The sequence below is a fragment of the Lepidochelys olivacea genome, assembly GCF_965140295.1.
Source record: "Lepidochelys olivacea isolate rLepOli2 genome assembly, chromosome: 5".
In the NCBI taxonomy this organism is placed as follows: domain Eukaryota; kingdom Metazoa; phylum Chordata; order Testudines; family Cheloniidae; genus Lepidochelys; species Lepidochelys olivacea.
The window spans coordinates 42,743,276-42,770,802 of NC_140415.1; the positions used below are offsets into that span (position 1 = coordinate 42,743,276).

The following is a 27,527-nucleotide window of genomic DNA, read 5'->3' on the forward strand; positions in this document are numbered from 1 at the left end:
AGCCCTCCTTATAGCACACTGCCTGAGCCATCTGTTGAGCATCATAATCTTGTCACACCTTTGTTGCCCTTCTCTAGGAACAGGGAGAATGCCACTGAAGATCACCGGAGCCTCGATTTCCTTAAGTGTCTTACCCAGCCAGGCATAGTCTCCCTTGATATGTTCCAGTGAGAATCTAGCTATATCATTTTTCCCACATGAAGGACAGTCAGTGGATTCTTTCCTGCTCCTGTTAGGATCCTCTTCAGCCACAGGTCCACATCCCATATCTTAGCACCCGGAAGACAGCACACCCTTCTGTTCTCTGGATCAGCTCTTGTTACAGGCCTGTCTGTCCTTCTCAGTAAGGAGTCCCCAATCACGTAGACCTGCCTTTTCCCGGTTATGGTGTGATTCTCCAGTCTATCCCCTGTTCCCTCTGGCTGCAAGTCCTCCTGATTCCTGTTGTCCCTTGCAATCCTCTGCAACCCATCCCGTATCCTTCTGGGGCTCGTATTTGGGGTGATCTCCATTGACTCTTGCTCCCTTCCTATAGGACTAGCTGATCTTCTCTTCTTCCTTGCCCTCTCACCTTTAATGACCCCTACTGTGCCCCTTCATTTTCCAACTCTGCAAACCTGTTCCTGAGCTCTATTTCTCTTTCACTAGCCCGTCTTTTCCTCTACCTGGTTCTCTTAGTCACATGCTTCCACTGTCCCCTTTCCTCACATAGCAGCATCCCCTCAGAGTTCTTTGGTCCTGCTTCCCATTGCAAATATGAGCTTTTCCCGTCAGCCTCCTCACGCCTTTGCTCCATCATCCGCTCAACCCCCCTCCCCCCTTCTAAACTCAACCAGAATTTCCACCTGCATCTCCAGTCCTCGGATCTTTTCTTCCATCAGCTCTATCAGGTAGCACTTCATGCAGACAAAACTCTTTTCAGGTACCCCCTCCAGGATCATGTACATGCCGCAGCTTCTACATCCAGTCATCTTCATTGTGTCTTCCACTACTTGGGTCACTACCACTGCTGCCTCTGTATCTGTCATAGCCTTCTTGCCGAGGTCCTGTTAGTCCAGGAAACCAAACCAAAACACCGCCACCCACAGCAAAACAAACCCCCAGCAAGCACCACACACTCCCTTCACTAGCCTGTTGGTTCCTTTTCCTGGCTCTTAGTCTTCCCCCCAAAGTCCCCTTACAAACGCCCACTCAAACTCCCCTGTTTACAGCTCTGTTTGCTGGCTCCTGTGCCGCTGCAGCTGTCTGTGAGGCTTTTATGTGAGGCAGTAGATGCATGGAGGTTATTTGACAATTTGCAGGGCTTTTCCTCACCTTTGCCCCCAAATCTGCAAAACTTTTGCATCTTGGAAATAAGAGTTCAGTGCTGCCCTGTTTAATGTAGGATCATTGAAAGTATTTAAAATGTTTTTTATATATATATATATAGATTCATACATATCATATATATATGATTAGCATATATTAATATAACATATATATGACAATTAATATTAATATATAATTAATTATTATGTATTAACATTATAGGTTTTTTTTGCTGCTTATGGCCCAAATTTTATAGAAAAGCCACAATACGGAAGTCAGCTATCTTTAGGCTGATGTCAATTTAAATACCAATTTCACCTGAAGTTGTAAGGATATATAAAGTGTCTGCAACTGAAAAATAAAAAAGAATATTTAAATGAAATATTTGCTTATTTGTATCTACCAAACGTGTAGACAAACTTCTATGGTATGTCTTCCAAACAATATGACAGCTACTTCTGTTTACTCTGAGTGTTTTAATAAGATTTTCTAGTTTGTGGAAATGCTAGTTAATATTGACACCTCAGTGGTCATAACTGTATTTAAACTGACAGTATTTTTAATTAGTCTTCAAAGACACTTGTCTGAGTATTTTTCCTTACCATTGTTTCAAATAATGCATAAGATAATTACAATTGAAAGAGTTTTTTTGCTTTCTTTATTTGTGCATTAGACACTGCTTTGGGCTAGTGATCGCAGATGCACTCTGCCCTGAGTTACAAGGGACAGTGTGTTGCTGTTCTCTGCATTCTTCTTTTGCTGCATGAGGATTGTCATTTGCTGCTGTATAAATTACTACCACTATCTCTTCTCCTCCCTCCCCCAATACTGGCTCAGCTGAGCTGGATAATATATGGCAGGTGAAACTAAGCCTGCACCTACTCCCAGCTGTGGGGGTGCTGGTAGTAGGAGCACAGCATTTACTTGTGTACATCCAAATGGAAGAACCATAAGGGATTAGGGAGGTCTTAATCCTTCTGCCCACTTGCTCAGCCCAAGTCACACTCTAGCCCACTTTTATAGGCCATCTTCATTGTTTGCTTAGTAACACTCCTACTACTCAGCCAGATACTGTGGATTAAAGTCAAACATTTAAAAACATTATTACTTCATCGGAGTACTATCAATACTCAGTAGAGAGAGACCATTCTTCAGACGAGATATTACACACCGTTTTGGACTGACAATTTGATGGTTGTCCAGGTGGAAGCTAGTTTCCATGGCCCTTTCTAGGAAAAAAAAAACCTGTGAGATGATAACCACCCATCCACCAGTTAAGGTTGTTTCAGTAGCCTAATGATCATGTAATGGGAATTTGAGGAGACTGGGGAAGAAACAAAGCTAATGACCATCAAATTAAACTGAACTAATTTGGGGCCACAAACACTAAAATGCCTTAATCACAATCTTAAGGTTATTGTATGGTCTCACTATAGGTCAGACTTAAGGTTGTTCGGGTACCTTATCTGTACATTTCTATACTTGAACAATTTGGATTTCTTTTAAGTTTTTACCTTAACTCTGAATTTGATGAGTTTATAACATACTTGTTTTTGGATAATTACAACAACCCTATAATATATTTTAACTTAAATTACTGTCGGATATGTGCTCTCAACCTTTACTCTGTTAATGTTTTTGTCTCGAAATATAACCCAATAATGCAGCAGGTAGAGATTGCATGGAAACCGTATTGTGGCTTTTAAAAAGTCCTAGTTTTAATATAAGGTTGTTTGCTAAAAAAGTATCTGCTTTTCATCTCATATTAACAAGAAATGGTTATTTGATTTTACAATGAAGAACTAATGGTATTTTACTTGTAATTTTGGCCTAATTAATAGATGAAGTGTACTCATTTCCTAGTTGAAGTATTTCTTAATTATCATGAAAACTAATAGAAATAATAATTGTTCCAGAGAGCCTTCCTAATACTTATTTTGGTAAATTTCAGAAGTGCCTGCTAAGATGCTTGAGGTGGGATTGGTTTGTGTGTGGTTTTTACGAACACATTATCATAAATAAAAGCTGTTGATTTGTTGAACTAGTTATCAAAACAGGGAATAATCATTACAACAAATTTATGGCTTGGTATGGTTATATTTTTAGTGAAATGCATTTGTGTTAAAGCAGGAAAGCATAACACACCATCCCTCTTAATATTTTATTTCTAACTTGATAAAGAAGACTAGATATACGTGTAAGATTTGACTAAAAACTCACAAATCTTAAAACGGAAAGACTGAATCTTTAATCTTTAATGTTAATTTTGTAATGTTAAGTTATCAGAATGAAGCTATTTAGAATTTTCATCATGAAACGAAAAATAGGTCAGCGAACAATTTAGTGAATAAAAAAAAAATTGCCTCATGCTAGTGTCATAATGCTGTGTCATGTGATGCATGTACAACTTGGCATCTAGACAGAAGATGACCTCCTCCTTCAGTTTAGGATTTTCATCCTGTTAGATGTCAGACCTGTGGGCCTCTGTGGGCATTTACATATTGATCAAATGTACTAGTGATTATATACAAATGCTAAAGTCTAACTAGTAAGATGGGTGAACTAGAGTGCCTGGCATTAAGTGAGGATACTGATATAATCATCACGAAAACTTGTTGGAATGAGGATAATCAATGGGACATGGTAATACTATAGTATAAAATATATAGGAATGACAGAGTCAGTCATGCTGGGTGCAGGAGTGGCACTGTGTGTGAAAGAAAGCATAGAGTCAAATAAAGTAAAAAATCTTAAATGAATCAAACTGTACCATATAATCTCTATGGCTAGAAATTCCATGCTTGAACAATAAGAGTATAGCAGTAGGAATATACTACCGACCACCTGACAGGAGGATGATGGTGATTGTGAAATGTTCAGGAAAATTAGAGAGTTTTCAAAAATAGATAACCCAGAAGTAAGGTAGTATTTCAACTATCTGTATGTCACCTCAGAAAGGGATGCAGAGAAAATTTTTGACAACATAAATGACTGCTGCTCGGAGCAGCTAGTCCTGGAACCTACAAGGGAAGAGGCAATTCCTGTTTTAGTCCTATGTGGAAAATAGGACCTGGTCCAAAAGGTGAATATAGCTAAATCGCTCAGTAATAATGACTATAATGTAATGTAATTAAATATAAAATCTTTTTGTGTCGGGGGGCATACCAAAGAAACCCACCACAGTACCATTTAACTTCAAAAAGGGGGAATTACGTAAAAATAAAGAAGCTAGTTAAACAGAAATTAAAATAAGCCACAAGGGTGAAATGCCTGAACACTTCATGGAGACTATTTAAAAACACCATAGAGACTCAAATTAAAAGACCAAATAAAAAACAGCAATAAGAGAATTGTCCCAGATTGAGGTGTCAATAGAGGAAGTTGTGAAACAATTTAAACAGTAATAAGTCACCAGGACCATATGCAGGTACCCAAGAGTTCTGAATGTTTAGTTCTAACTCAAATTAAATTGCAGAACTACTAACTGTGGTGAACTAACTAACTGAAGAAAAGGAGTACTTGTGGTACCTGAGAGATAAATTTATTTGAGCATAAGCTTTTGTGAGCTACAGCTCACTTCATCATGGATCCGATGAAGTGAGCTAAAGCTCACGAAAGCTTATGCTCAAATAAATTTGTTAGTCTCTAAGGTGCCACAAGTACTCCCTTTTTTTTTTTGCGGATACAGACTAACACGGCTGCTACTCTGATAACTGTGGTATGTAACCTTAAATCAGCTTCTGTATCAGATGACTGGAGGGTAGATAATGCAACACTGATCTTTAAAAAAGGCTCTGGAGGCAATCCTAGCAGTTACAGCCTGGTAGGAGGATTAACTTCACTACCAGGCAGATTGGTTGAAACTATTAGTAAAGAACAGAATTATCAGACACATGGATGAACATGATATGTTGGGGAAAAGTCTACATGGCTTTTGTAAAGAGAAATCATGCCTCACCAATGTATTAGAATTCTTTGAGGATGTCAACAAGTATGTGGACAAGGGTGAACGAGTGTTCTTGGATAAGCTATTACCAGCAGGACAGTGGGGTGGGAATAGGTATTGTTTCATATTCTCTGTGTATATATAAAGCCTGCTGCAGTTTCCACGATATGCATCTGAGGAAGTGAGCTGTAGCTCACGAAAGCTTATGCTCTAATAAATTGGTTAGTCTCTAAGGTGCCACAAGTCCTCCTTTTCTTCTTGGACTTTGAGATACCCTTTGACTATGTCCTTGACCAAAGGCTCTTAAGCAAAGTAGGCAGTCCTGAGATAAGAAGTAAGGTCCTGTCATGGATCAGTAACTGGTTAAAAGATGGAAATAAAGGTAGGAATAAATGGTCAGTTTTCACAATGGGAAGAGGCAAATATCAGAGTCCAACAAGGATATTTATTGGGACCAGTGCTATTCAACATATATTCATAAATGATCTGGAAAAAGGGGTAAACAGTTAAATTAATTAAAGTCCAAAGCTGACTGCAAAGAATTACAAAAGAATCTCACTAAACTGGGTGACCAGGCAGCAAAATGGCAGATGAAATTTAACATTGATAAATGTAAAGTAGTGCACATCGGAAAACATAATCCCACTTATATATACAAAATGACAGGAACTAAATTAGTCATCACTCAAGAAAGAGAGATGAGGCCATGTCTACACTACAAAGTTATGTTGACCTAAGTTACGCTGGCATACAGCCACTGGAGTTATTAAATCGTTTGTGTGCATGGCAGTTGGGTCCTTTTTATTGGCAGTGCACATCCTCACCAGGAGCACTTTTATTGATGCAGAATGCAGTGCTCCATGGATAGTATCCACTATCCAAATCACCACCTTCCAGTGCAAGGTCTCTTGGGAAGTTCTTGCAATGCCTGATGAGGCTGAAATGAGTTGTACAGGGGTGACTGGGCACATACAGTCAACTTCCCATAATATAGTGTTCTCTTGCCCATAATTTCATCTGCAGACCATAATATTGCATTCCTTCTTTACAAAAACCCACAAACTCATGAGTCCTTCCTTGCCGTCTGCCATCTCTGACGGAAGCGTGGAGCCTGTACAGCCCTGCACTATTGTCATGAGCATTGTAAGCCTCAGGTGCCTGATCCTGCAGTGTTTGTGGAGCTGTAAGAAGACCCACAGGGAACAAGACGATACCTTGGAAGCTAGATTGAAAGAAACGATTCAAGATTATTGGTGGCATTCATAGAGCAGCTGAAGGTGGTGGAGTACCAGTTCTGGGCCCGAGGAACAAGCACTGACTGGTGGGATTGCATTGTTATGAAGGTTTTGGATGATGAGCAGAGGCTGCAGAATTTTTGGATGCAGAAGGCCACATTCCTGGATCTGTGTGCAGAACTTGCCGAAGCCCTCCAGGGTAGAGACACCAAAATTAGAGATGCACTGACCATGAAGTGATTGGCAATTGCAATGTGGAAACTTACAATGCCAGATTGCTACCAGTCAGTCAGGAATCATTTTGGAATCAGGAAATCCACCTTAGGGGCAAATATGCAGGGCAATTAATCACATCCTACTATGCAGGACTGTGACTCTGGGCCAGGTGCAGGACATTGTGGATGGTTTTGTAGCAATGGGGTTTCTGATCTGCATTAGGGAAATAGATGGCTCACACAGCTCTATTTTAGCATCAGACCACCTTGCCACAGAGTACATCAACATAAAGGGCTATTTTTTTATGGTAGTGCAAGTGCTGGTGGATTGCTGGGCATGCTTTACTGACATCACTGTGGACTGGTCCGGGCAGGTGCATGACCCGTGAATCTTTAAGAACACAAGACTGTTCAGAAAGCTGTAAGCAGGGACTTTATTTCCTGGCAGGAGGATTACCATTGAGGATGTTGAAATGCCAGTAATGGTCCTGGGAGACCCAGCCTACCCCTGGCTCATAAAGCCATACACCATTCACCTTGACAGCACCAAGGGGCAATTCAGCTACAGGCTGAACAGATGCAGAATGACAATTGAATGTGCTTTTGGGCGTTTGAAGGGTCCCTGGCATTGTTTACTCACAAGATTAGACTTCAGGGGAAAAAAAATCCCAATGATTATAGCTGTCTGCTCTGTCCTGCATAATATCTGTGAAGCAAAGGGGGGAAAAAATTCTGCCGGGGTGGAGGTGGAGTGGCTGTCTGCTGAATTTGAACAACCAGATACCAGGGCTATAAGAAGAGTTTGGCTTGGAGCTATACAGTTCAGGGAGGTTTTGAAAGACCATTTTAATAGTGAGCCAGAGTGATTTGTGTTGCTGTACTGTGCTCTACCTGGACTTTCTCTTTTGTGGTCCAGAATGAGACTTCTAGTGATTGCTGTATATGTAGGAATATAGCATTGTCAGTGCGCCTATTAATATTGTTTGTGAATGATGATGTTATAGGTTCTGTGACACAGTGCAGTAAGAGGAAATTGCTGTCAGACCTGCTCATTGCCATCCAGCATATGTTGTGAACTAATAAAGATACATTATATTTCAAAAAATATAATTTTATTCTGTAACATGAACCAGTGAATTAAATAAAACACTTAGAACTTAATAAAACTTAATAGATTAAGGGAACAACTTATGAAAGGGAAAGAACAGTCATTTCCATTTCAGGTATAAATACGCCAATCATGTCTTTCACAGGTCAGTGTATGTGAAGCTGTTGTTTTCTTTAATGTCCCCCTGGGTGGAGTAGTAAGGGTAGTGCACTGACCCCTGATGCCACGTGGAATGTTTTAGGGTGGTACCAATATAGAGTTCTCTATGGGCTGCAGAGGGAGGCAAGCACAGGATTGTTGAACCTGCAGGTCCACCAGAGAATCCAGCATCTCTGTTTGCTCTCTGAGATGTGCAAGCATCTCTTACTGCATGTGTCTCTCCTTTTTTTGTGCCTTTATCCTCTCTGCTCTATCCTTGCCCATGCTGTCTGCAAGGATGATCCTTCAGGCCCTGTGCTCATTTTCTGGTGCACCACTGGCTTGTAGGATCTCCTGACATGTTATCCCGAGTCCTCTTCTTTCTCCTTCTTATCTGGGTCAGGCGTTTTGCAAGTGTGGAGGGATAGACCCTGAAGGCCACAGTGGCAACAGCTGTAGATACAACACACACAGTAACCATTGTCCTTGTATTCATGATGGAAATCGAATCTTAAAATGCTGAACTCACTCCCCTTGCTCTCCAAAAGTTGTAAGCACTACATTCTCACTTTTGCTTGGGAGTCATGATCAGTATGGCCTTCTGGGGTTTGGGACATGAGGCGGGAATAGCTCGCTTGTGTGATTCTAGTTGTATTGGGCAATGGAACTGAATTCTGGCCTAGGGAAAAATGGAAAGTCCCGCTGTTCACTGAGCTGGTCCATTGTTATGGGCATACATGTATTAATGGTCCGGTAGAGTCTGCAGGATACCAGTACTGTGCTTTGTCAACAACAAACTTGGCCGGGTGCCTTCATCCCTTAACAAATCTTGTGGTCGTTGGGCAGTTCACTCGAGGTCTGCTGTGCCAGCTGTCTGTGCAGGGCTGGGGTGGCACACAGAGGAAACACATGCAGCCAAACATCACAACAACTACTTTATTGATTTTGTTAATGTTATCAATATTTTTAAATGTATTTTGATGTTAGTATTTTATTTACTAATCTGTCTGCTAAAATTGTCCCATCACTATAGTTTCTGAGAATAACCCAAGTATCTTAAAATAAGTGGAGTTCTAAGTTGCACTAGCTGTTTAAGGGACCATTTGACAGTTGTGTATGTCTGGAACCCATTATGCTCTGCCTAGTCCATTCTATGTCTGAGATGCTCCTTGTGCTGGGGGGCATGTGCGAAGGGAGAGACAGGATTTCGTAACACTGACTTGATTTCTGCTTATTTCATTGACTATGCAAAAGTGTTGGCTATATCGGATGATATCTATCTTCAGAGAACACTTGCAGACATGGGGATTCCAAAGCATTTCATTGAATTAATTTTAAATCTCTACCACGATCAGACACAGCACTGTGTGAACAGGAACAGGTGGCAATGAGTGTTTTTTCACTGGACAGGGTGTGAGACAAGGGTGTACTCTGTCCCGAAGCCTTTTCAAGGTGTGGGCAGGGTATGAGACAAGCTGTGGAGGGCTGTAACAAAATGGAAGGATCTGGGGTTTTTATTGGTAGATGCCTCTTAACTGCCCTCAGATATGCTGTAGCTCTTTGCTACAATGACTGATGCAATGCAACAAATGTTGGAGTCTATTAAAAACAATTAGTAAGGAATATGGACTGAATATGGCAAAAATCAAAATGCATGGGTATTGACAGGATTAACAAAAATGCAAGCAGACCTCATGTTGCCGAACTAGGTAGTAGATAGGGTCCTACATATCCGACGAGCGGAGCTGTTCCAAAGAAATTAGAAGAAGACTAGGAATAGGTTGCTTACAAAAGTTTGGAAAAACCACGCCATCTCAAAACGTGCAAAGGTTCGCCTGGTGAAAAGCTTAATTTTTTCCATAGTGACTTGTGGATGTGAATTGTGGAAAATAAATGCTGCTGACAAGATGAAAAATTAAGCTTTTGAGATGTGATGGTGGCAGCAAAGGTTCTTGCGAATCTCCTGGTTCTAAGCCTCCCTCCTTTCCCCAAAATATTAGTTGGCAATATTATTTATTTATAATATTAGAAATCAGCAGGTGCAAGTTTGTGTACTTTAGTCACATGAGGCATATAGATGGAAATAACTTCAAGAAAGTTAGGGAAGGAAAGGTGGTGGTCATTGTAGTACAGGGCAAGGAAATGGATAGATGGCTGTGTGCTTGAAGTTAACAATAGATCAAGAAGGCATCTGAAAATTCTGCTATGATATCACCAATATTCAGACATGAATAAATGGATTTTTACTTTTCTGTATTCCAATCCCTGTACACTGATTAGGCAAAGAGATTATCTTTTTTATTTTGATTTAAATGACAAAGATGACTATACAAAGCCCTATTGTAATACTGCTGGAGTTTTGTTGTCGTATTAATTATTTAGTAAGGAACTCTGACAGCCTGCCATCTACAAAAGGCTGCTTTTCCACCCTTTTATGATAGATGGAAATTCAGGCACTATAATAGTACTAACACTCATGCATGAGTTAAATAAAATTTGGAATGTAAGGCACCCCCACAAAATGAGTTCCAGATGAGCGAAGTATAATTTGGAATATGTAGCAGACTAGATATTCACAGAATCAAATTTGTAACTGCATAAATTCAAAGGTGGAACATAGATTGCAGTTACCTTTTGCACTGCCAAAAAAAAAAAATTCATTGTTTTCCATCAAAATCTTTTTCCTATTGCCTATTCATTTACTTTTAAGAAGTAAAACCAATGTTTAATGGCTTTTTTCTTAAAAATCTGTGTTTTGAAGCTTTCCAGACTGTGGGTGAAATTGCAGAAAATGAATAGAATTCCTGTGTCTGAGCACCTTTTTAAAAGTGTTTCTTTATAGTGCAATTTTTAGTGGCAGTCACGTTTGTAGTTGGATCAATTTACAGAAACCATACTGATTCGTTATCTATGTCCTACTTTTTGAATGAGGGTGCAGAATCAGAGAAATGTATGGCTGGAAGGGACCTTAAGGTCATTTTGTCATGCCAACAGATATTTGTCTAACCTGTTCTTTAAAACCTCCAGTGATGGAGATTCCACAACCTCCTTTGGAAGCCCAATCCAATACTTAACCATCCTTATAGTTAGAAAGGTTTTCCTAATATGAAATATAAAAGCACCTCTTAAAAGAAATGTCTACTTAATTTTCTAGGAACTAAAGCATAATGCTCCTGAGAAAGTGAAACTTTGCTGTAAGAAGTGGAGGTTTCAGTTTGATACTCTTTTTCTCTTTTTAAAAAAAAAAGTAAAAATTTATAGCCTGATTTTCACCACTGCCAAGCAGCCACAGTATCCTTTTCTTCAATGGAAGTTGCAGGTGCTCTGCAGTCCTTAAAATGTAATAATTCTAAACTTTGCGTCTAATAAGCTGTTGAGGTAAAAAATAATATATTAGTTTCTCAAAGTGTAAAGATATTTCAGAAACCTCATTTTTGTTTACAGTGCCTGAAAATGACAACAAAGCGGAACTTGTTTGTGCGGTTGGTGCCATGCCGCTGTCTGCGTGGAGAAGAAGAAACTGTCACTGCACTTGATTATTCTCACTGCAGCCTGGAACAAGTGCCGAAAGAGATATTTACCTTTGAAAAGACCTTGGAAGAACTCTATTTAGATGCAAATCAGATTGAGGAGCTTCCAAAGGTATGGTGTTTGGGGTTTGTTTTTTTGTGAGGTGTATTAACCTTATTACTTTACTACATCTATATTATACAGCAGTGGAATAATAATTCTAAAAGTCTTTTGTCATTGAGGGCCCTCGTAGGTGACCAACTTCCATTTTCAACTCACCAGTTTAAACGTCTTAATATGTTACTGAAGACTTTGTTGCTTTTGCTTCTTTTCATCTTCATCACCAGTATATGGAAAATTTGATCATTATCCTGCCTGAATCATTGTTGAATATTACTTTGCTAGGCTCTTTAAAAGTTGACAATTTTTCACATTGATAGCTTTTGTAACCATTGGAAGTCCAAGCAATTGAAACCAATGAGGACGTTATTCAGTTTCTTGTTTACCCCAAATAGGGTAGTAGTAGCAGCTTACAGTTAATTAAGCCCACTGGATGTCAGTGGGAGCAGTTAAGCCAACACTACTACTAATACTACTACTAAGAGCTTGTCTACCCTTACTGGGGGATTGACGAGCAGCAATCGATGCATTGGCGGTCGATTTAGCGGGTCTAGTGAAGCTCTCCTGTCGACTCCTGCGTGCGTAAGTAGATCTAAGCTATGCCAATTTGAGTTACGCTATTCACGTAAGTCAAATTGCATAGCTTAGATCGAATTTCCCCTGTAGTGTAGACAAGGCCTAAGTCAAGATATTGTTTGTTTTGTCAACTGTCCAAACTGAGAATTCTCTACCTTTTCAGTAGGAATAGATGTTAATAGCAACTTGATGTTCTACAGGTCTTAAAAAGGCCAGAAGTGACCGTTTTATGATGATGTCGTCCAACTTCCTGTATATCACAGGCTATAGATAATAAAATAATTTCTAGAGCATATCTTTTAGAAAAACATCCAATCTTGATTTTTTTTAAAAATTGTTAGTGATGGAGAATCCACATAACCCTTGGTAAATTGTTCCAATGGTTATTTACTCTCACTGTTTAAAAATGCATGCTCCATTTCTAGTCTAAATTTGTCTAGCTTCAACTTCCAGCTGTTGGATGGTGTTATACCTTTCTCTGCTAGATTGAAGAGCCCATTATTAAATATGGGGGAAGACCATGTGACATAGTGATCTAATGAATACATTTATAGATTCAAAAGGGACCAGTATATCACAGGCAGTTAAATTCACTCAGGTACCCCCTGTATTACAGCCAATAACTTTGTTCTTGACTAATGCATATCTTCCAAAAGGTCTTTATTTTTGAAGACTTAAGAGATGGAAAATCTACCACTTCCCTTGGTAGTTTGCTCCAGTCATGTTCACTGTTTAAAAATGTGTGCCTTATTTCCAGTTTAAATATGTCTGGGTTCAGCTTTCAGACATTGGTTCTTGATAAGTCTTTGTCTGCTAGATTGAAGAGCTCTTTAGTACCAGGTATATTGTCCCTGTGAAGGTACACTGTAATCAAGTTTCCTTTCAATCTTTTTTTATAAGGTAAACAAATTAAGCTCTTTGTAAGATTAAACTCTTGACGCTCTCACTATAAGGCATTTTCTTCAGCTCTCAAATAATTTTTATGGCTCTTCTCAGCACCCTCTGAGTTTTTCCAATATGTGGATACCAGAATTGTATACAGTATTCCAGTATCTGTCTCACTAATGTGAACTGTGAATCATAGACTCAAATATTGAGAAAGGGAAAGGTAGAAGGAGACTTAGGAGGATTAAAAATAAATATTTAAATAAAAATATGTCCCCAAGGAACTGACATAACTTAAGTTAGAAAAATTTCTTGGTAGCTGCATTGCATGTCTTCCAGCTAAAGAGAGAACCCGCAGAGTTAGAACCAATTTTTCAAGCTAGGCAGGCTTCTGCCTACATCAAGCTTACTCAATCTTTCAAGGCTGTAACAGACATCTGCCTAAGATAACCTCCCAAAGCTAGATTGATGTGTAAAATTTGAAAGTCACTTATGCTCCTAAGTGCTTAAATTACGTGAAAGCTCCCAAGTTTAAAAAAAGTATCCTAAATTTTTAGGACTAGAGTAGGTTTTATCTACCATAGCTCCTTCCCCAGTAGGCTTTGACCAATGAGCCATATCCACTTGGTTCAAAATGGAGTCTTCCAGCTAACACTAAACACTGAAGCTTCCTAAAGCTGCAAAACACCTCAATTACTAGTACAGCTTCCTGGAGGTAAATCTGTTAGAGGAAAGGATCAATCATTCCTGCACAAGCATATCTTTTAGTTGGATTCTACCTTCCTATTTTCCTTGCAACTTAAAGGACAGTTAGCCATATAGTTTTTACACCAGCCAACTCTAATTGGCTCCACACTCCCAGTGATGGACCACTGTATCAGAATACAGAAGATGAAAAAACAAAATTTTAAAACTTTTCACTTTTGTAAACCTCTTCCCCACTGCCTGTGCCATATGTTTTTCATTCTTTTCACATGAATAATTAGATAAATTTAGTATGATTTTTAAAATCTATATAACTGTTTGCATGCAGGGGTACGTTTTTGAGCACATTGTCTTGCTGGAAATAGTAAGAAAAAAGAATGGCTCCAAAAGATGTATGCCAACCAAAGCACCTATCCAGTACATAACCCAAGGAAATCCAACTAATGAAAGCACTGATGGTGCAAGCTAGTAACAGGTCCATATTTCTGAAGAAAAGGTACTGTGTCACTACACAGACTAGAGTTATTCTCTTGAATAATTTATCGTCCAAACTTTTATGGTTTGGGTGTTATGTGAATATCAAATTCCTGGGACTTGTTCCATGGTTTGTGGTTGAAATAATGGTTTATTATGTGAGCAATGCAATCCAGTGACTTCTCACTCATATTCATGGCAGTTGTTGTGGCAGTCACTAAAAAGTTAAAGTAAATCTTATCTATTCCAACCACATTCTCACTGTTTGGCCAGTTCTTCCTCAGAATTCTGTTTGAACATAAGTCGGGGGAAATGTTGCAAAAGAGATCATGATAATGAGTTGTGACTTACTCAAGATTATCAGGAACCAAATCTTCAACACCAGTGTTATGCACTATTTAATGACAGATGACAGTATTAATCTTTTGGAGGAATTACTGTCCATGGACAATGAATTATCTCTGGCCTACCTGTCCTCTCCTATTTGCTATCGAAACATTGACCCTTGCCTCTGATCCTCAGATTGTCTTGGCTGCCCGTTTGTAAAGTTTTCCAACAGGCATTGTCATGCTTTCTCCCATGTGGGAAGAACTCCCCATAAATACGTACGAAAACACTTGGTAGTCCTTTAGATCCTTCCTTAAAACTCTGCTGTGATATGTACAAAAACCTTGACAGTGTTTCGGCAGCCAGAGTGCTGTGACCACCACTTAATATGCTGGTCAGCATCATTCCTTTCTTTCCTTGTGCTTTCCCCCTCAACTTTATCTCTTTCTATTCACCAGCTGTCTCTTGTCTTTTATAGTTCGATCGTAAGCACTTTGGGGTAGGGGCCATCTTTTCATTATATGTTTTGTACAGTGCCTAGCAAAATGGGACTCTGGCTCTAGTCACTACTCCAATACAAATAATTTTTGTTAATATTGTTGTTAATATTTACAGATGCCATTGGCTGTCTATTCTCAAATTAACCCATGCATATATATGCACAGTCAGACTATCCTGCTCGTCTTAATAACTTCAAAATGTTAGGTTTCAGAGTAGCAGCCGTGTTAGTCTGTATTCGCAAAAAGAAAAGGAGGACTTGTGGCACCTTAGAGACTAACCAATTTATTAGAGCATAAGCTTTCGTGAGCTACAGCTCACTTCCTCAGATGTTAGTCATTTTCTCCCCCCCCCCCTCTGTTAAACTTCTTTAGTATTGCCTTTTAAGGCAGGGGAAAATAAGGAGGCTGCATAATTTAGATTTATTTTAAATATATTCAATTTAGATGAACTTCATCCCTTTGTAAAAAATTAACACCCACCTGTGTGGGTGTTAAAGCTTGTGTTCCAAAATGTGTGGTTTTAAATGCAGACTTCAGTTGTATTTATTTGTGGAAGCACATGTAATTGCTGTAGAAGAGGGGAATGTTGTTGCTGTTTAGTGCTTTTATTTTTGGAACTCTAGTCTTATCAGCACTAGTAGAGAGTGCAGCCTGCTAATTTTGCAGACCTTGATGTTATTCATAGAGAGAGACCACAAGCACAGTTTGGTGACAGAGGTGCTTGGCCAGATTTATTGCCCTTAAGGCACAGTTTTAACAAGCTGTACAACTTGCCATATTCATTAACACATGAGTGCACTATGGCAAGGAGCAGCTCAGTTATCAGGAATTTTTGCTATCCCCTCAGCGACACAAAGGGTTCAGGTGAGATACCCTGACATTTATAGACTGAGGTAAACAACTTAGGTGCCACTTTGTGTTTCTGTGTTTATCTCCACTTGTTTCTGATATCTTGGACAAAACATTTCTATTTATTCATCTTATTTTGTACTAGATTGGGGTATATTTGTACTAGCCTTCTAAAATATATTTATGTAAATATTTAATGTCTAGTACACTAGCAACAACTTGGCCAAGTGTATGTAACAAACAGTGAACTTGTAAGCATTTACTTTAATACATGGCCTGACTGCTTTACAGCCTCTGATGCAGGCCTCAAATTTTGCACCAGAGCCAGTGCTCCAGTCACGCGCGCGCCCCCCCCCCCTCTCTTTCTCTCTCTCTCCTACATTTGCTTCTGCTTTTTTATTTATAGATTTGAGAATTGTCAGGCATTTTGACTCTGAAAAGTGGATGTTAGTATTCCTCATTACTACATATTAGCTCTAGTTAATGATTTCTGAAGCATTGGAAGGCGTTTGTAGAGAGCATCTAATATAAGCGTTTGCCACACTTTGCTGGCTCTGGACAGTTACAGCTTTTCACTGATGCACATTTTGTAATTCAGTATTTCACAAATATTCTGATTTTCTAGTGAGACGGTCAGAAGTTAAAAAGAATTAAAAACAAAAGACATATAAAGAAAATGGAAAGATGCTCAGTCACCTTTTTCTTTGTTTCGATAGCAACTTTTTAACTGTCAATCCCTGCACAAGCTGAGTTTGCCAGACAATGATCTAACAACATTGCCAGCATCCATTGCAAATCTCATTAATCTCAGGGAACTGGATGTCAGCAAGAATGGTAAGTTATTTTATTTGTTGTTACGTTTTAGAGGAGCGAAAGGGCAAAACAGTATGAATATACAGAATCCCAGAGGCAACTATTATTACTTTCATAAAACACTTGTCTTAATATTAAATATAAATCACCAACCTAAGTGACCGTCAAACTTACTGTATGGAAAAACATGTTGATTGTAATGTGTCTGTGTGACATTTGTTGTTTTCAGAGGTATCAAAAATAAAATAAACTGTTTAGTTTGAAGTTCAGTACAAAAAAAAATTGATAGGGGAATGAAATAGACACCGATCCTGCAAACTTAAACATACCCATACCTAAACTGCACTACCTTGAGTTGGCCCATTTATTTTAAGTGGCCTAGTTGCAAAGCATATGCATAATTGTTTATAGGATCGGGGCTGTAAGTAGCAGTCTGAAGTCTGAAATATTGAGATCCAAGTTTTGTGAGTGGTAACAGGCAGAGAATAACCAGGAGCTCGTAATAATGATAGTTATTGGTTTACTGTATATTGTTTCAGCAGTGGATTCCATTTGCTGAATCCAAATATAAATGATTTATTTTGCTTAATACTAATAAAATTAACTGCTGAACACAGCTAATACTTAGTGTAATAGGAAAGTCAGAAATTTGAATGTTCTTGATTGAATTTTTGGTTTTTAAAATATTTATTTTAAGGTTTTGTTTTTTTGTTTTTTTGTTTATCAAATTGGTAGTTGTGGGCTAACAGGAGCAAATTCAAACATTTCATATTGTCAGGGCCGGATTAACGCAGGGGCTTTAGAGGCTGCAGCCTAGGGCCCCAGGCTAAGGCGGGCCCCGGTGCAGCAGGGCTCAGGCAGGCTGCCTGCATGCCGTGGCCCCACGCTCTCCTGGAAGTGGTTGACTGCTGGCATGTCTCTGTGGCCCCTGGCAGGGGAGGCAGCTACGCGCACTGCCCCAGCACCGTCCCCACAGCTCCCATTGGCTGGGAACCGACCAATGGGAGTTATGCTTGCAGGCACGGGTAGCACAGAGACACACTGCCCCCTCCCCCCAGGGGCGCGCAGAGATGTGCCAGCAGCCGGCCGCTTCTGAGAGTGACGTGGGGTTATGGCAGGTAGATAGGTAGGCAGCCTGCCTGCCTGCCTGCCTAAGCCCTGCTGCGCCGCCTGGCGGGAGCTGCCTGTGATAAGCACTTCCCGGCCAGAGCCTGCACCTCGCACTCCCTCCTGCACCCCAGGTCCGAATCCCCTCCTGCACCCAAACTCCCTCCCAGAGCCTGCACCCCTCACCCTCTCCTGCACCCCAACACTCTGCCCCAGCCTGGAGCCCCCTCCTGCACCCAAACTCCCTCCCAGAAAGAAACTAATATAACAGCTGTTCTAAAGTAAGAAGTAGGCTATTTTGAATTAACTTAACTATATTCTACATGTGTTAAGACTGAAATGTAACCACAGAATGGCTTTGTTAATTAAAAGGCAAGTTTAGTATAGTGTTAATAGCCTCGATGCCATAATTGTGGTGATTTTGTTTTAAATTAGGAAAAAGACTTGTATATAGGGGCCCCATAAAATCTTATAGGCCTGGGCTCACAGGAGAGTTAATCTGGCCCTGCATGTTGTTAGCAGACTTGTTTTTCTTGTTTATAGGAAAAAGTGGTGTGCCTGATCAGAAACTAAGTTGCTGCAGAATACAGTACAGTATCACCTCATTAATTCACTTTAATGATGGGAAACCTATTGCAGATTAACATACTTTGCCTTAATTAAATTCTCATACAATGCATAGCAATTTAAAAAAATAATTCGTTATAACAGGAGGTTGGATTTACCACAATCACAGTGAAGTTTTCTCAGCTTGGATTAATGGTTTTGTTTGAAAACTATTAAAAACATTCAAAGCCCAAGCAAAGTTTTGTTGCCTTTCCAGGGAATGAAAAAAATCATTTGTTATCCAAGAGGTATTATTGGAAAATAGCTGTTCTCTACAAGATTTTTCAACCTGGAGGCCTCCTAGTATTGTTTAGTAGTGTATTTCTGCTATCGTCTCTAGTTTCTCCTATAAAGGAGCACAATTACCAGACAATCTTGAATCCATATTGTAGGTTCTGCGCATGTAATTTAACCTGAAGTTTGGCATTCAAAGGGGTAAAACTAAAGGATATAGAATGTTTATTACAATATGCAAATATAGCCAAATAGGAGGATAAAATTGATGTTATGCATAATGAAGCCTGCTATGGAAATTGTAGATGTCTGTTTTGTACATGATATCTCTTTCCTGAATGTCTCTAATGAAGTCCAGAGTTCTAAAGAAAGGAGAGATCCAAATGTCAGATTAGTCATGTTAATGAGTATTCTGTATATTTAAGCTAATTATTTCTGCACAATTCCATAATCTAGTTGTGTCAAATTTATTGCTTTATTTGGACGACATGTCCATTCATCCAACTATGACTCCACAGAGTTACAAAGGGTTCTGCTTTAAATTAAAATAATAATAATAATAATTAATAATCTTGTGGAAATATTGGTTTCCCCCTCATTGTCCTTTGTGACCAGCTTTATATTTGAGCTATTTTATTGTATTTTCTAATGAACACTGCATTTTTATTGAAATATAGTAATTTGATTATTATTATTATTCTGTTCCTGGTACAAGTGAATTAATAGTGTTAACTAAATAAGACCGTCCTTAAATACTTCCACTATGGCAAGAATTATAAGTTAAAAGAAGTGTTCTTCTGTCGAGCCTGAACTGCTGAAAGAAATAACTGTTTCCAGTATAGCAGTTATTAAATTATATTTAAATGAATCAAAAGGTTTTCTTTGTTTTAGTTCTAGGTCTAGCAAATTCCTCAGCTCACAGACAAGGAGAAACTGATCAGTTACCAGCTGTAGAGAGTTGTCCTTCCAAAATAATGCAACCTTTAACTAAGCGTACAAAGATCTACTCAAAGAACGTTTGTTACTGAGGCATAAAGTATTTTAAGGAGGCAGTAGCTGTATAATTTGGTATTTCAAACTGTGTGTAATAACTTTGTTTTTTGTATTTTAAATGTTATGGGAGCAGTAGTAGCTACTTCATAGTTAAGATTGAAGTTCGCTTCCTATCATAAAACCTAATTTTCAATCACTCACCACAATTTGAACTCTTCCATCCCCAACCAAAAAATCCCCACCAATCTTCCTGAAATTTTACATGCTACATTTTATCCTCAGATAGACTCTTTCTGGGAAGCTTGGTAAAAAGCCAGAAAAGGAGTCGGTCTCTTCCCTTTCATCCTGGCTGGTGAGATAAGGGATACTAGAGTTCCCTCCAGAGCGTGTGATAAATTTGAAGCTGTCCCAGGCTTTTCAATTTGCTATGTAAAGAAAGGGGGAGATTCTCTCCCCCCCCCCCCCCAATCACTCTCATTTTCCCTAGCTGCAGTTACTCCAACAGGGGAAGTTCTGTTGTTTCCCCCTTGTATCCTCAAAGCTTATTCCTGGCAATTGGCTACATTTAGTTGTAAATAATAAACGTTTCAATGGTTATACCAACCAATGAGACTGAATCTTGTACAACCAAAAAATATGATTACAGTCAATGATTTAAATCAAGGTTTCCTATTTTCTAATTTAAATTGGGGATTGATGCAAAATTTTATTTTAATTGTACCTAAGGCTAGGAGGCCCAAAATTTGATTTACTTGGAATAAGACAGCAGTCCAACATTCATCAACAATCCTGATAGGACAAACCAGTATATATGTACAATTAAGACAAGACAAATTGGTAAGGAAAAAGATATTTCAGAACTCTCAAATAGTGCCTAAAAATCTTTGTAAAATTTAGGCAGGGGTGGTGGTGTGAGGGGGAATCTTGGTGTCCTCCAGTAAACCATCACCAGGATAGTGTTTGGTGGATCATTAACATCATATACATTCTGGGAGGCAGTCTTATTGGTTTTGCCAACTCAGGGTAAGTTCAAATGGGAATGGGTGAATCCAGTGGAGACAGATTTTGTGAACTTCATGAACTTTAAAAAGTATCTTACAAATATACAAAATGTACATGAACTCCTTTTCTCCATATATGTAGTGAAAATATTATTCCACAGATAAAATGCAGTAAAGTATATATTCAGGCTCATATTGCATGTGTCTGGCAACAGTGGTATTATTTTCTTCCCTGTGCCTGCCATGGCAATTCTGAGACACGATGCTACCCTAATGTAGGCCAAGATTCAGCAAAGCACTTAGTCAGGTGTGTGCTTAAATGCCTTGGTGAATTGGGATCTCATTTTACTTGTATCTGTAATTCTTCCACCTACTGAGAAGCAGGCAGTGATTAATTTTGTCACAGATTATTTTAATTGATCCATCTGTATTTAATGTTTTCAACATTTTGGTAGAATGTTTTCTTGAGACAGAGTGTAATTGAAGTTACAGAGAATGGGGTAACGCAAACCCCTAACTGTCAAGACACAATGAAAAATTAGGTGAGGCACCACTCTCATCAAATAGAAGAGGCATGAGCAATTAAACTAACACAGTTATTGGTACTATATTTTTAATTTATATTTTATAATGGTTGAATGTTTGTACAGCACCTAGCCCAATAAAGCCCTGATGCTTACTGGGATAAGCAAAACACAGACCCTGCAGTTAAAGAGCCTAGACTAACAGTAACATACAAACCACATATAAGCAAAATATTGTCATAGTTACGTATGTTGGATTTCCCCAAGCCATTATTTTCTCTCTTTCCCCCATCCCTCCAGGACTGCCCTGGCCCACTTCTCTCTCCAGGGGCCTCACCCAACTATCTCTACCAGGGCTAATCCAGCATATCCTCCTTCCGCTCTGCAAATCCCACATATATTTTACTTAACCCTTCCTATTATGTTACTGCTACTTTTTGGTTTCTTCTAATGCCTTAAGTCTCACTCTTTCTTTAAATGACCCTCTCTAATCACCAGAAAAATGCTTTTTACCGCCTTCTACTTTCATGTATAGTTCAGTTCAGTTTTGCATGTGGACATCAGAGATTCTGAAAGCAACCTGAATGTCCTGAGTCTCTGATGGCATGACACTCCCCATGCTCTGCTGCTGCTCTAGCTGCCATTGCCTCAGTCTCTGCCTTCCTGGGGGAGTAAGGACCTTATGAGTAACATATCTTGTCATTGCCAGTTTCATTATAGTGACTCAGTGTCTCCATCCAGAATACACTTGAGTAATTAAATTTTGTTCAGTTCACGTTCAAAAACATTATATGCTCCTATTTAAGGAGCAATCTGGATCCTGGTCTCTTGTATTATTTTTGTGTTAGGGATAAAGGTATTAATTTAGGATTAGAGCCAAAGAGTTCCTAAATGATTTCTCAATGTCCATTAAAATTCAGTGAGGATTTTGTGACCCATGTTGTTGTGTTTGAAATAAACATCAGCTGTATGGTGTTTAGGTTTTATTGTGTAATTAGTAAAAACAAACAGTCACTTAAACTTGTCGCTAAAACTAAATACTAAAAATCTTTCTATTTATCTAAGAATTAGCAATACAATTAGCGAATTGGAGCTACAACTGAAATTGAAATTGAGTTAATAAATCAATCAATTGATGACCATATGGAATGGACTCAGCAACTGTCCAAAGCATTAAATTAACACAATCGAGATTTAAATCATGAAGTTAGCATAAGGCTTGATTAACTGGTATCACTGGAAACTTAAAGAGACACCATCTACTTCCTTGCCCTTGGAAGTAGTGCTGAGTTCCCTTCAAAGCTGCATATTACCAGGTGACTTTCACCATTGGCTCTTTCCCCATCTGATTTATTCACTGTGATACAGGGTGGTTAACCACCTCTGTCTGTCCCTTTATGGGCAGACTGTGTGAGGTAATATCTTTTAGTGGACTAACTCGTCTCTCTAATATCCTGGGACCAGCACAGCTATTGCATACAACAGTTTCTGCAACATTCTTATGGCCCAGGATAGCACAAAGTGCTTTGAAGTAGGATTTATTTAATCTAAATATACACATGCTATTTCTTTGATATTCACACACTCATTCACACTTTAAAAAGGAAAAATAAATAATATTGTGGATGTCTCCACTAAAGGAAAAAAAAGTGTTACTTAAAGAAATCTCTTTAGCTTGCATGGTCTTAGCTTCAGGGCTAGGACTGCAGTTCAAGGATCACGTGATGTCATCTGGGTGGTATCTCATGCTGGTGGGCTTTCTTTGGCTCTTGGCTAGGCCAGCTGGCATGGCCTGTGAAGTCTTGGTCTCCGCTTTCCTTCAGCTAGCTTCAGGACATAAGATGCACCTTTTTCCCTGTTTACTTGGATCTTTAAGGTTGCAACTTCTGGGTCGCTCCACCCCATGATAACTCACTGGAAATCTTCAGAGCAAATGGGGATTATAGGCCTGATACACCAATAACATGATCCACTCAGAGTTGAGGAGTGAGCAAGCTGACTTTTAAATTGTCTGAAAAGTGTTTTACTGACAGTTCTATGTTACCATATAGAGTACCACCAACTGCAAGCATAGGTGTCCTGATAATACAAAAAACATGGAATCAGTAGGGGATGACTTAGAAGTGCTGAAAAACACATCTCTTAAATTTGGGGTGCCAGTTAAGAGATGCAGCTGATTACATTCCTCCTTAGGCTTCCACATGCTTTGTGCAGGATCAATGGCTATTGTTGTTGTTCTTAATCTTCACCCATACTTCCAGTCATGAATATTTTCACTCAGCATTTAAAAAAAAATTCGGGGCCTTGCTAGCAACATTGAGGAACTTCACTATTTTAGCTTGGTAAAAAGTCACTTCTTGGCAACAGAGCTATCTTAAGCAATACAATTAAAGGTTGTTACAAAAACTTCTATTTTCTTGTGTTGCATAGGCTTACATCAGATTGGCCTATTTGTCTCATCTGTCATGCTAAACATCTTCTCAGAATATACTTGTTAATGGATAATTTTGCAATCTAAGAGAAGGTGACCATGATTCGGTTTCCTAATAGTATTGAACTGGACAGGTGTTTAATATCCTTACGTGGTTCATTGAAGTACCAGCACACTATTGCAGGCATGTAATGCTCGACCTGTGGCTGGATTTGCTGAGCAGAAATCTGTCATTTCATCAAAGGTAGATTTTTGAAATTTTGAGTAGCAGGACCGCTAGGCAATGTACTGAAGAAACAAGGAGGTAGAAATTGTTGGAACAACTGTGTTCTATGTAGTGCTTAACTGAACAAAAATGTTTGCTCTGCTAACACTTTTCTGTCCTTCAAGTGCACCCAAGTTCCTATCCTGTCACAGTGGGTCTTTTGTCAAGTGTTTTGGAAGCTAGAAAATCTTGAACCTTGGGTCTGTTAGTGTTGCAAGCGCATAATGTGTCATTTTTAATATAACTTGTAATGTCAAGATCTTAGCTACAAGATGTGGATCGAAGCCGTGTCCTGGCTTGAAGGGGGCTTATTCCTTCACCCACTTACTTCCCTGGTCCTTCTCGCACGAACAGAGAGCAACAATACCCGAAGTCCAAAGATGCAAACAATTCGATGTTTATTGGGGTGAACTTCCAGCAAGCATGATTCCAGTTTCCTTCCTTAGTATCCTCCTTCCCAGCTCTGACACCACAGAGCCTTACACCTGTGTCCCTGTTCCCATTCCTACCCTTAGCCAAACATGATTCCAACTTCCTTACTCCCATTCCCTGTTCCCATCTCCCCCACTCACCCCCTCCCACCCACACCATGAGGTTTTCTGTTCATTAAAACACAACAATGCTAGCAACAAGACAAACACCACAGACAAACAACACAAAACATAGATCCATGGTATTCTGAGTTATTCTTCCGCTGGCGCCAGCTTGCTTGTAGAGTGTCTGAAAAACAAAAGAAACAATTTCCACCCCCCTGGTGGGGACAGATTATTGCTTAATAATAATACCACTTTCTTTTACAAATTTCCTTGCTAATTGCAGGAAAAACAGAAGAATTACCTCCAGGCTGTCCTTATTTTGTTCTATAGTCAGGCTAGTGAATTACCTCACTCACTGGTCATTTATGAAATTCATGAGATGGTGTACCTCAGTTTCCCCTCTTGTACAACAGACCAAGTTTGCAATAGTTTTTCTGCTGTACCAAGCTTTAAGTTTATTCTCAGGTAATAGCTGAGACACAGCTTCAGATTTTAGCACACCACACGCGCGCACACACACCTTAAGGTTAACCTGTCCCCCTTATTTTCAGGCTTGACTTTTTTTCACCTCCCTTTCCTGGAGGGCCATAATCTGTGTCTTCTAGTGGCTTGTTTGCTGACCAGATGTATTCGTTATTTGCAGCTCCTTTGTGCCCATCAGCTAGGTAATTTGCATTTACACACAGAGGCTTATTAGCTTGCTTCTGGATCCAAAGCTGTTAGCAGCTCAGACACTGTCTTAAAAGGAAAGCATTTTAGTTCCACCAGAGTTCTGATTACTTTCATCTCCTGCTCCAAAACACACAGAGATCTGAAAAAGAAAGCACAACCTATTATGGCTCCTTTTGGAGTCCTATTAGGATTTTAATTAAGTACCATGTTTTATTTGCATTTCTTTTACTCCTTCTCCAATATACACTGCACACGTCCTGAGAAAATGCACATTCCTTCCGTATAGTTTAACCTCCATACATTATATTAGCCATATTAATTTTACACAAGGTGTAACTGCCTCCCCCATGCCTACAGAGTTTTCATGCACACCAACCAAAGCAACAATCTAATCCCCCAGAGCCATCCCAAGGCTCAGTGTTCCCATCAACCATCTGGACTAAACCTTGTTAAAGCTAGAATCAGCAGTCCATACTATTATCATGCTATAGAATCAGTTGGGAATCGGGGTCGGGAGCTGCACCGGGTCAGAACCAAGGCAGTCAGCTGAGGTAGAGTGAATGGAACAGAGGCAGGGCAATAGATGACAGTGTCAAGGTTCCTCCCCCACTCTGAACTCTAGGGTACAGATGTGGGGACCTGCATGAAAAACCTCCTAAGCTTATGTTTACCAGCTTAGGTCAAAACTTCCCCAAGGTACAAAATATTCCACCCTTTGTCCTCGGATTGGCCACTACCACCACCAAACGAATACTGGTTACTGGGGAAGAGCTGTTTGGACGCGTCTTTCCCCCCAAAATACTTCCCAAAACCTTGCACCCCACTTCCTGGACAAGGTTTGGTAAAAAGCCTCACCAATTTGCCTAGGTGACTACAGACCCAGACCCTTGGATCTTAAGAACAATGAACAATCCTCCCAACACTTGCACCCCCCCTTTCCTGGGAAATGTTGGATAAAAAGCCTCACCAATTTGCATAGGTGACCACAGACCCAAACCCTTGGATCTGAGAACAATGAAAAAGCATTCAGTTTCTTACAAGAAGACTTTTAATAAAAATAGAAGTAAATAGAAATAAAGAAATCCCCCCTGTAAAATCAGGATGGTAGATATCTTACAGGGTAATTAGATTCAAAAACATAGAGAACCCTTCTAGGCAAAACCTTAAGTTACAAAAAAGATGCACAGACAGAAATAGTTATTCTATTCAGCACAATTCTTTTCTCAGCCATTTAAAGAAATCATAATCTAACACATACCTAGCTAGATTACTTACTAAAAGTTCTAAGACTCCATTCCTGTTCTGTCCCCGGCCAAGACGACTACAGACAGACACAGACCCTTTGTTTCTCTCCCTCCTCCCAGCTTTTGAAAGTATCTTGTCTCCTCATTGGTCATTTTGGTCAGGTGCCAGTGAGGTTACCTTTAGCTCCTTAACCCTTTACAGGTGAGAGGAGCTTTCCCCTGGCCAGGAGGGATTTCAAAGGGGTTTACCCTTCCCTTTATATTTATGACACAGGAGCAGAGCAGGGGACAAAGCACCAGGATCGGGAATGAGACAAGGTATCAGGAGCAAGGCTGGAGCCGGGAACTAGAAACAAGGCAAGGCATCAGAAGCACACAGAAAAGTCTGTTGCAGCAGTAAGCTGAGGATCCGCCTGGTTGCACAGACAACCTCTAAGCGTTTTCCTTATGCCTTAAATACTGTTCCTGGGTTACTCAGGAAATGCAGTAGGCACTGACAGGACATCCAGTCATGCTCGAACCCATAGGGCTCATAGACTGTCATTACCTCTTCGCCAGAGCTGTTGGTGGTGGGGTCAACACAGCAGTTTGCACACCTGGGTTCCAGACCCATGGATCCTCAGATGTAATCTTTCAACTGGTCAGTCACTTTCTGAGATTGCTGGCATGTAGGTAACGTGGCAGTCAATCACAGAAACATAGAATTGTAGTGCTTCGAGACCCTATGCTGAGTCAGGATCAAGTATACCGTAACTATCCCTGACGTGTTTCTCCAGCCTGTTCCTAGAAACCTCCGGTCATGGGGATTCCACAACCTCCCTTGAAAGCCTATTCCAGAGCTTAACTATCCTTATAGTTAAAAAGTAGGGCTGTCAAGTGATTAAAAAAATTAATCGCATGATTAAAAAAAATTAATCGCGATTAATCGTGCTGTTAAACTATATTAGAATACCATTTATTTAAATTTTTTGGATGTTTTCTACGTTTTCAAATATATTGATTTCAATAACACAATACAAGTGTACAGTGCTCACTTTATATTTTTTATTACAAATATTTGCACTGTAAAAAACAAAAGAAATAGTATTTTTCAATTCCCTCATTACAAGTACTGTAGTGCAATCTCTTCATAATGAAAGTTGAACTTACACATATAGAATTATGTACAAAAATAACTGCATTCAAACAATGTAAAACTTTAGAGC

The 27,527-nt window shown here is 39.5% G+C and overlaps 1 protein-coding gene across 7 annotated transcripts in view; it reads left to right on the forward strand.

Annotated features, from left to right (window-relative positions):
- The window catches only part of ERBIN (erbb2 interacting protein), a 235,152-nt gene that overhangs the window by 84,371 nt on the left and 123,254 nt on the right, over positions 1-27,527 (forward strand). For all 7 annotated transcript variants that reach the window (XM_084629519.1, XM_084629518.1, XM_084629521.1 and 4 more), the window contains 2 exons: positions 11,395-11,592; positions 16,613-16,730. In XM_084629519.1, the coding sequence (XP_084485645.1) occupies positions 11,404-11,592; positions 16,613-16,730 (307 nt within the window). In that variant the 5' untranslated portion in view covers positions 11,395-11,403. The remainder of the gene's footprint in view (positions 1-11,394; positions 11,593-16,612; positions 16,731-27,527) is intronic.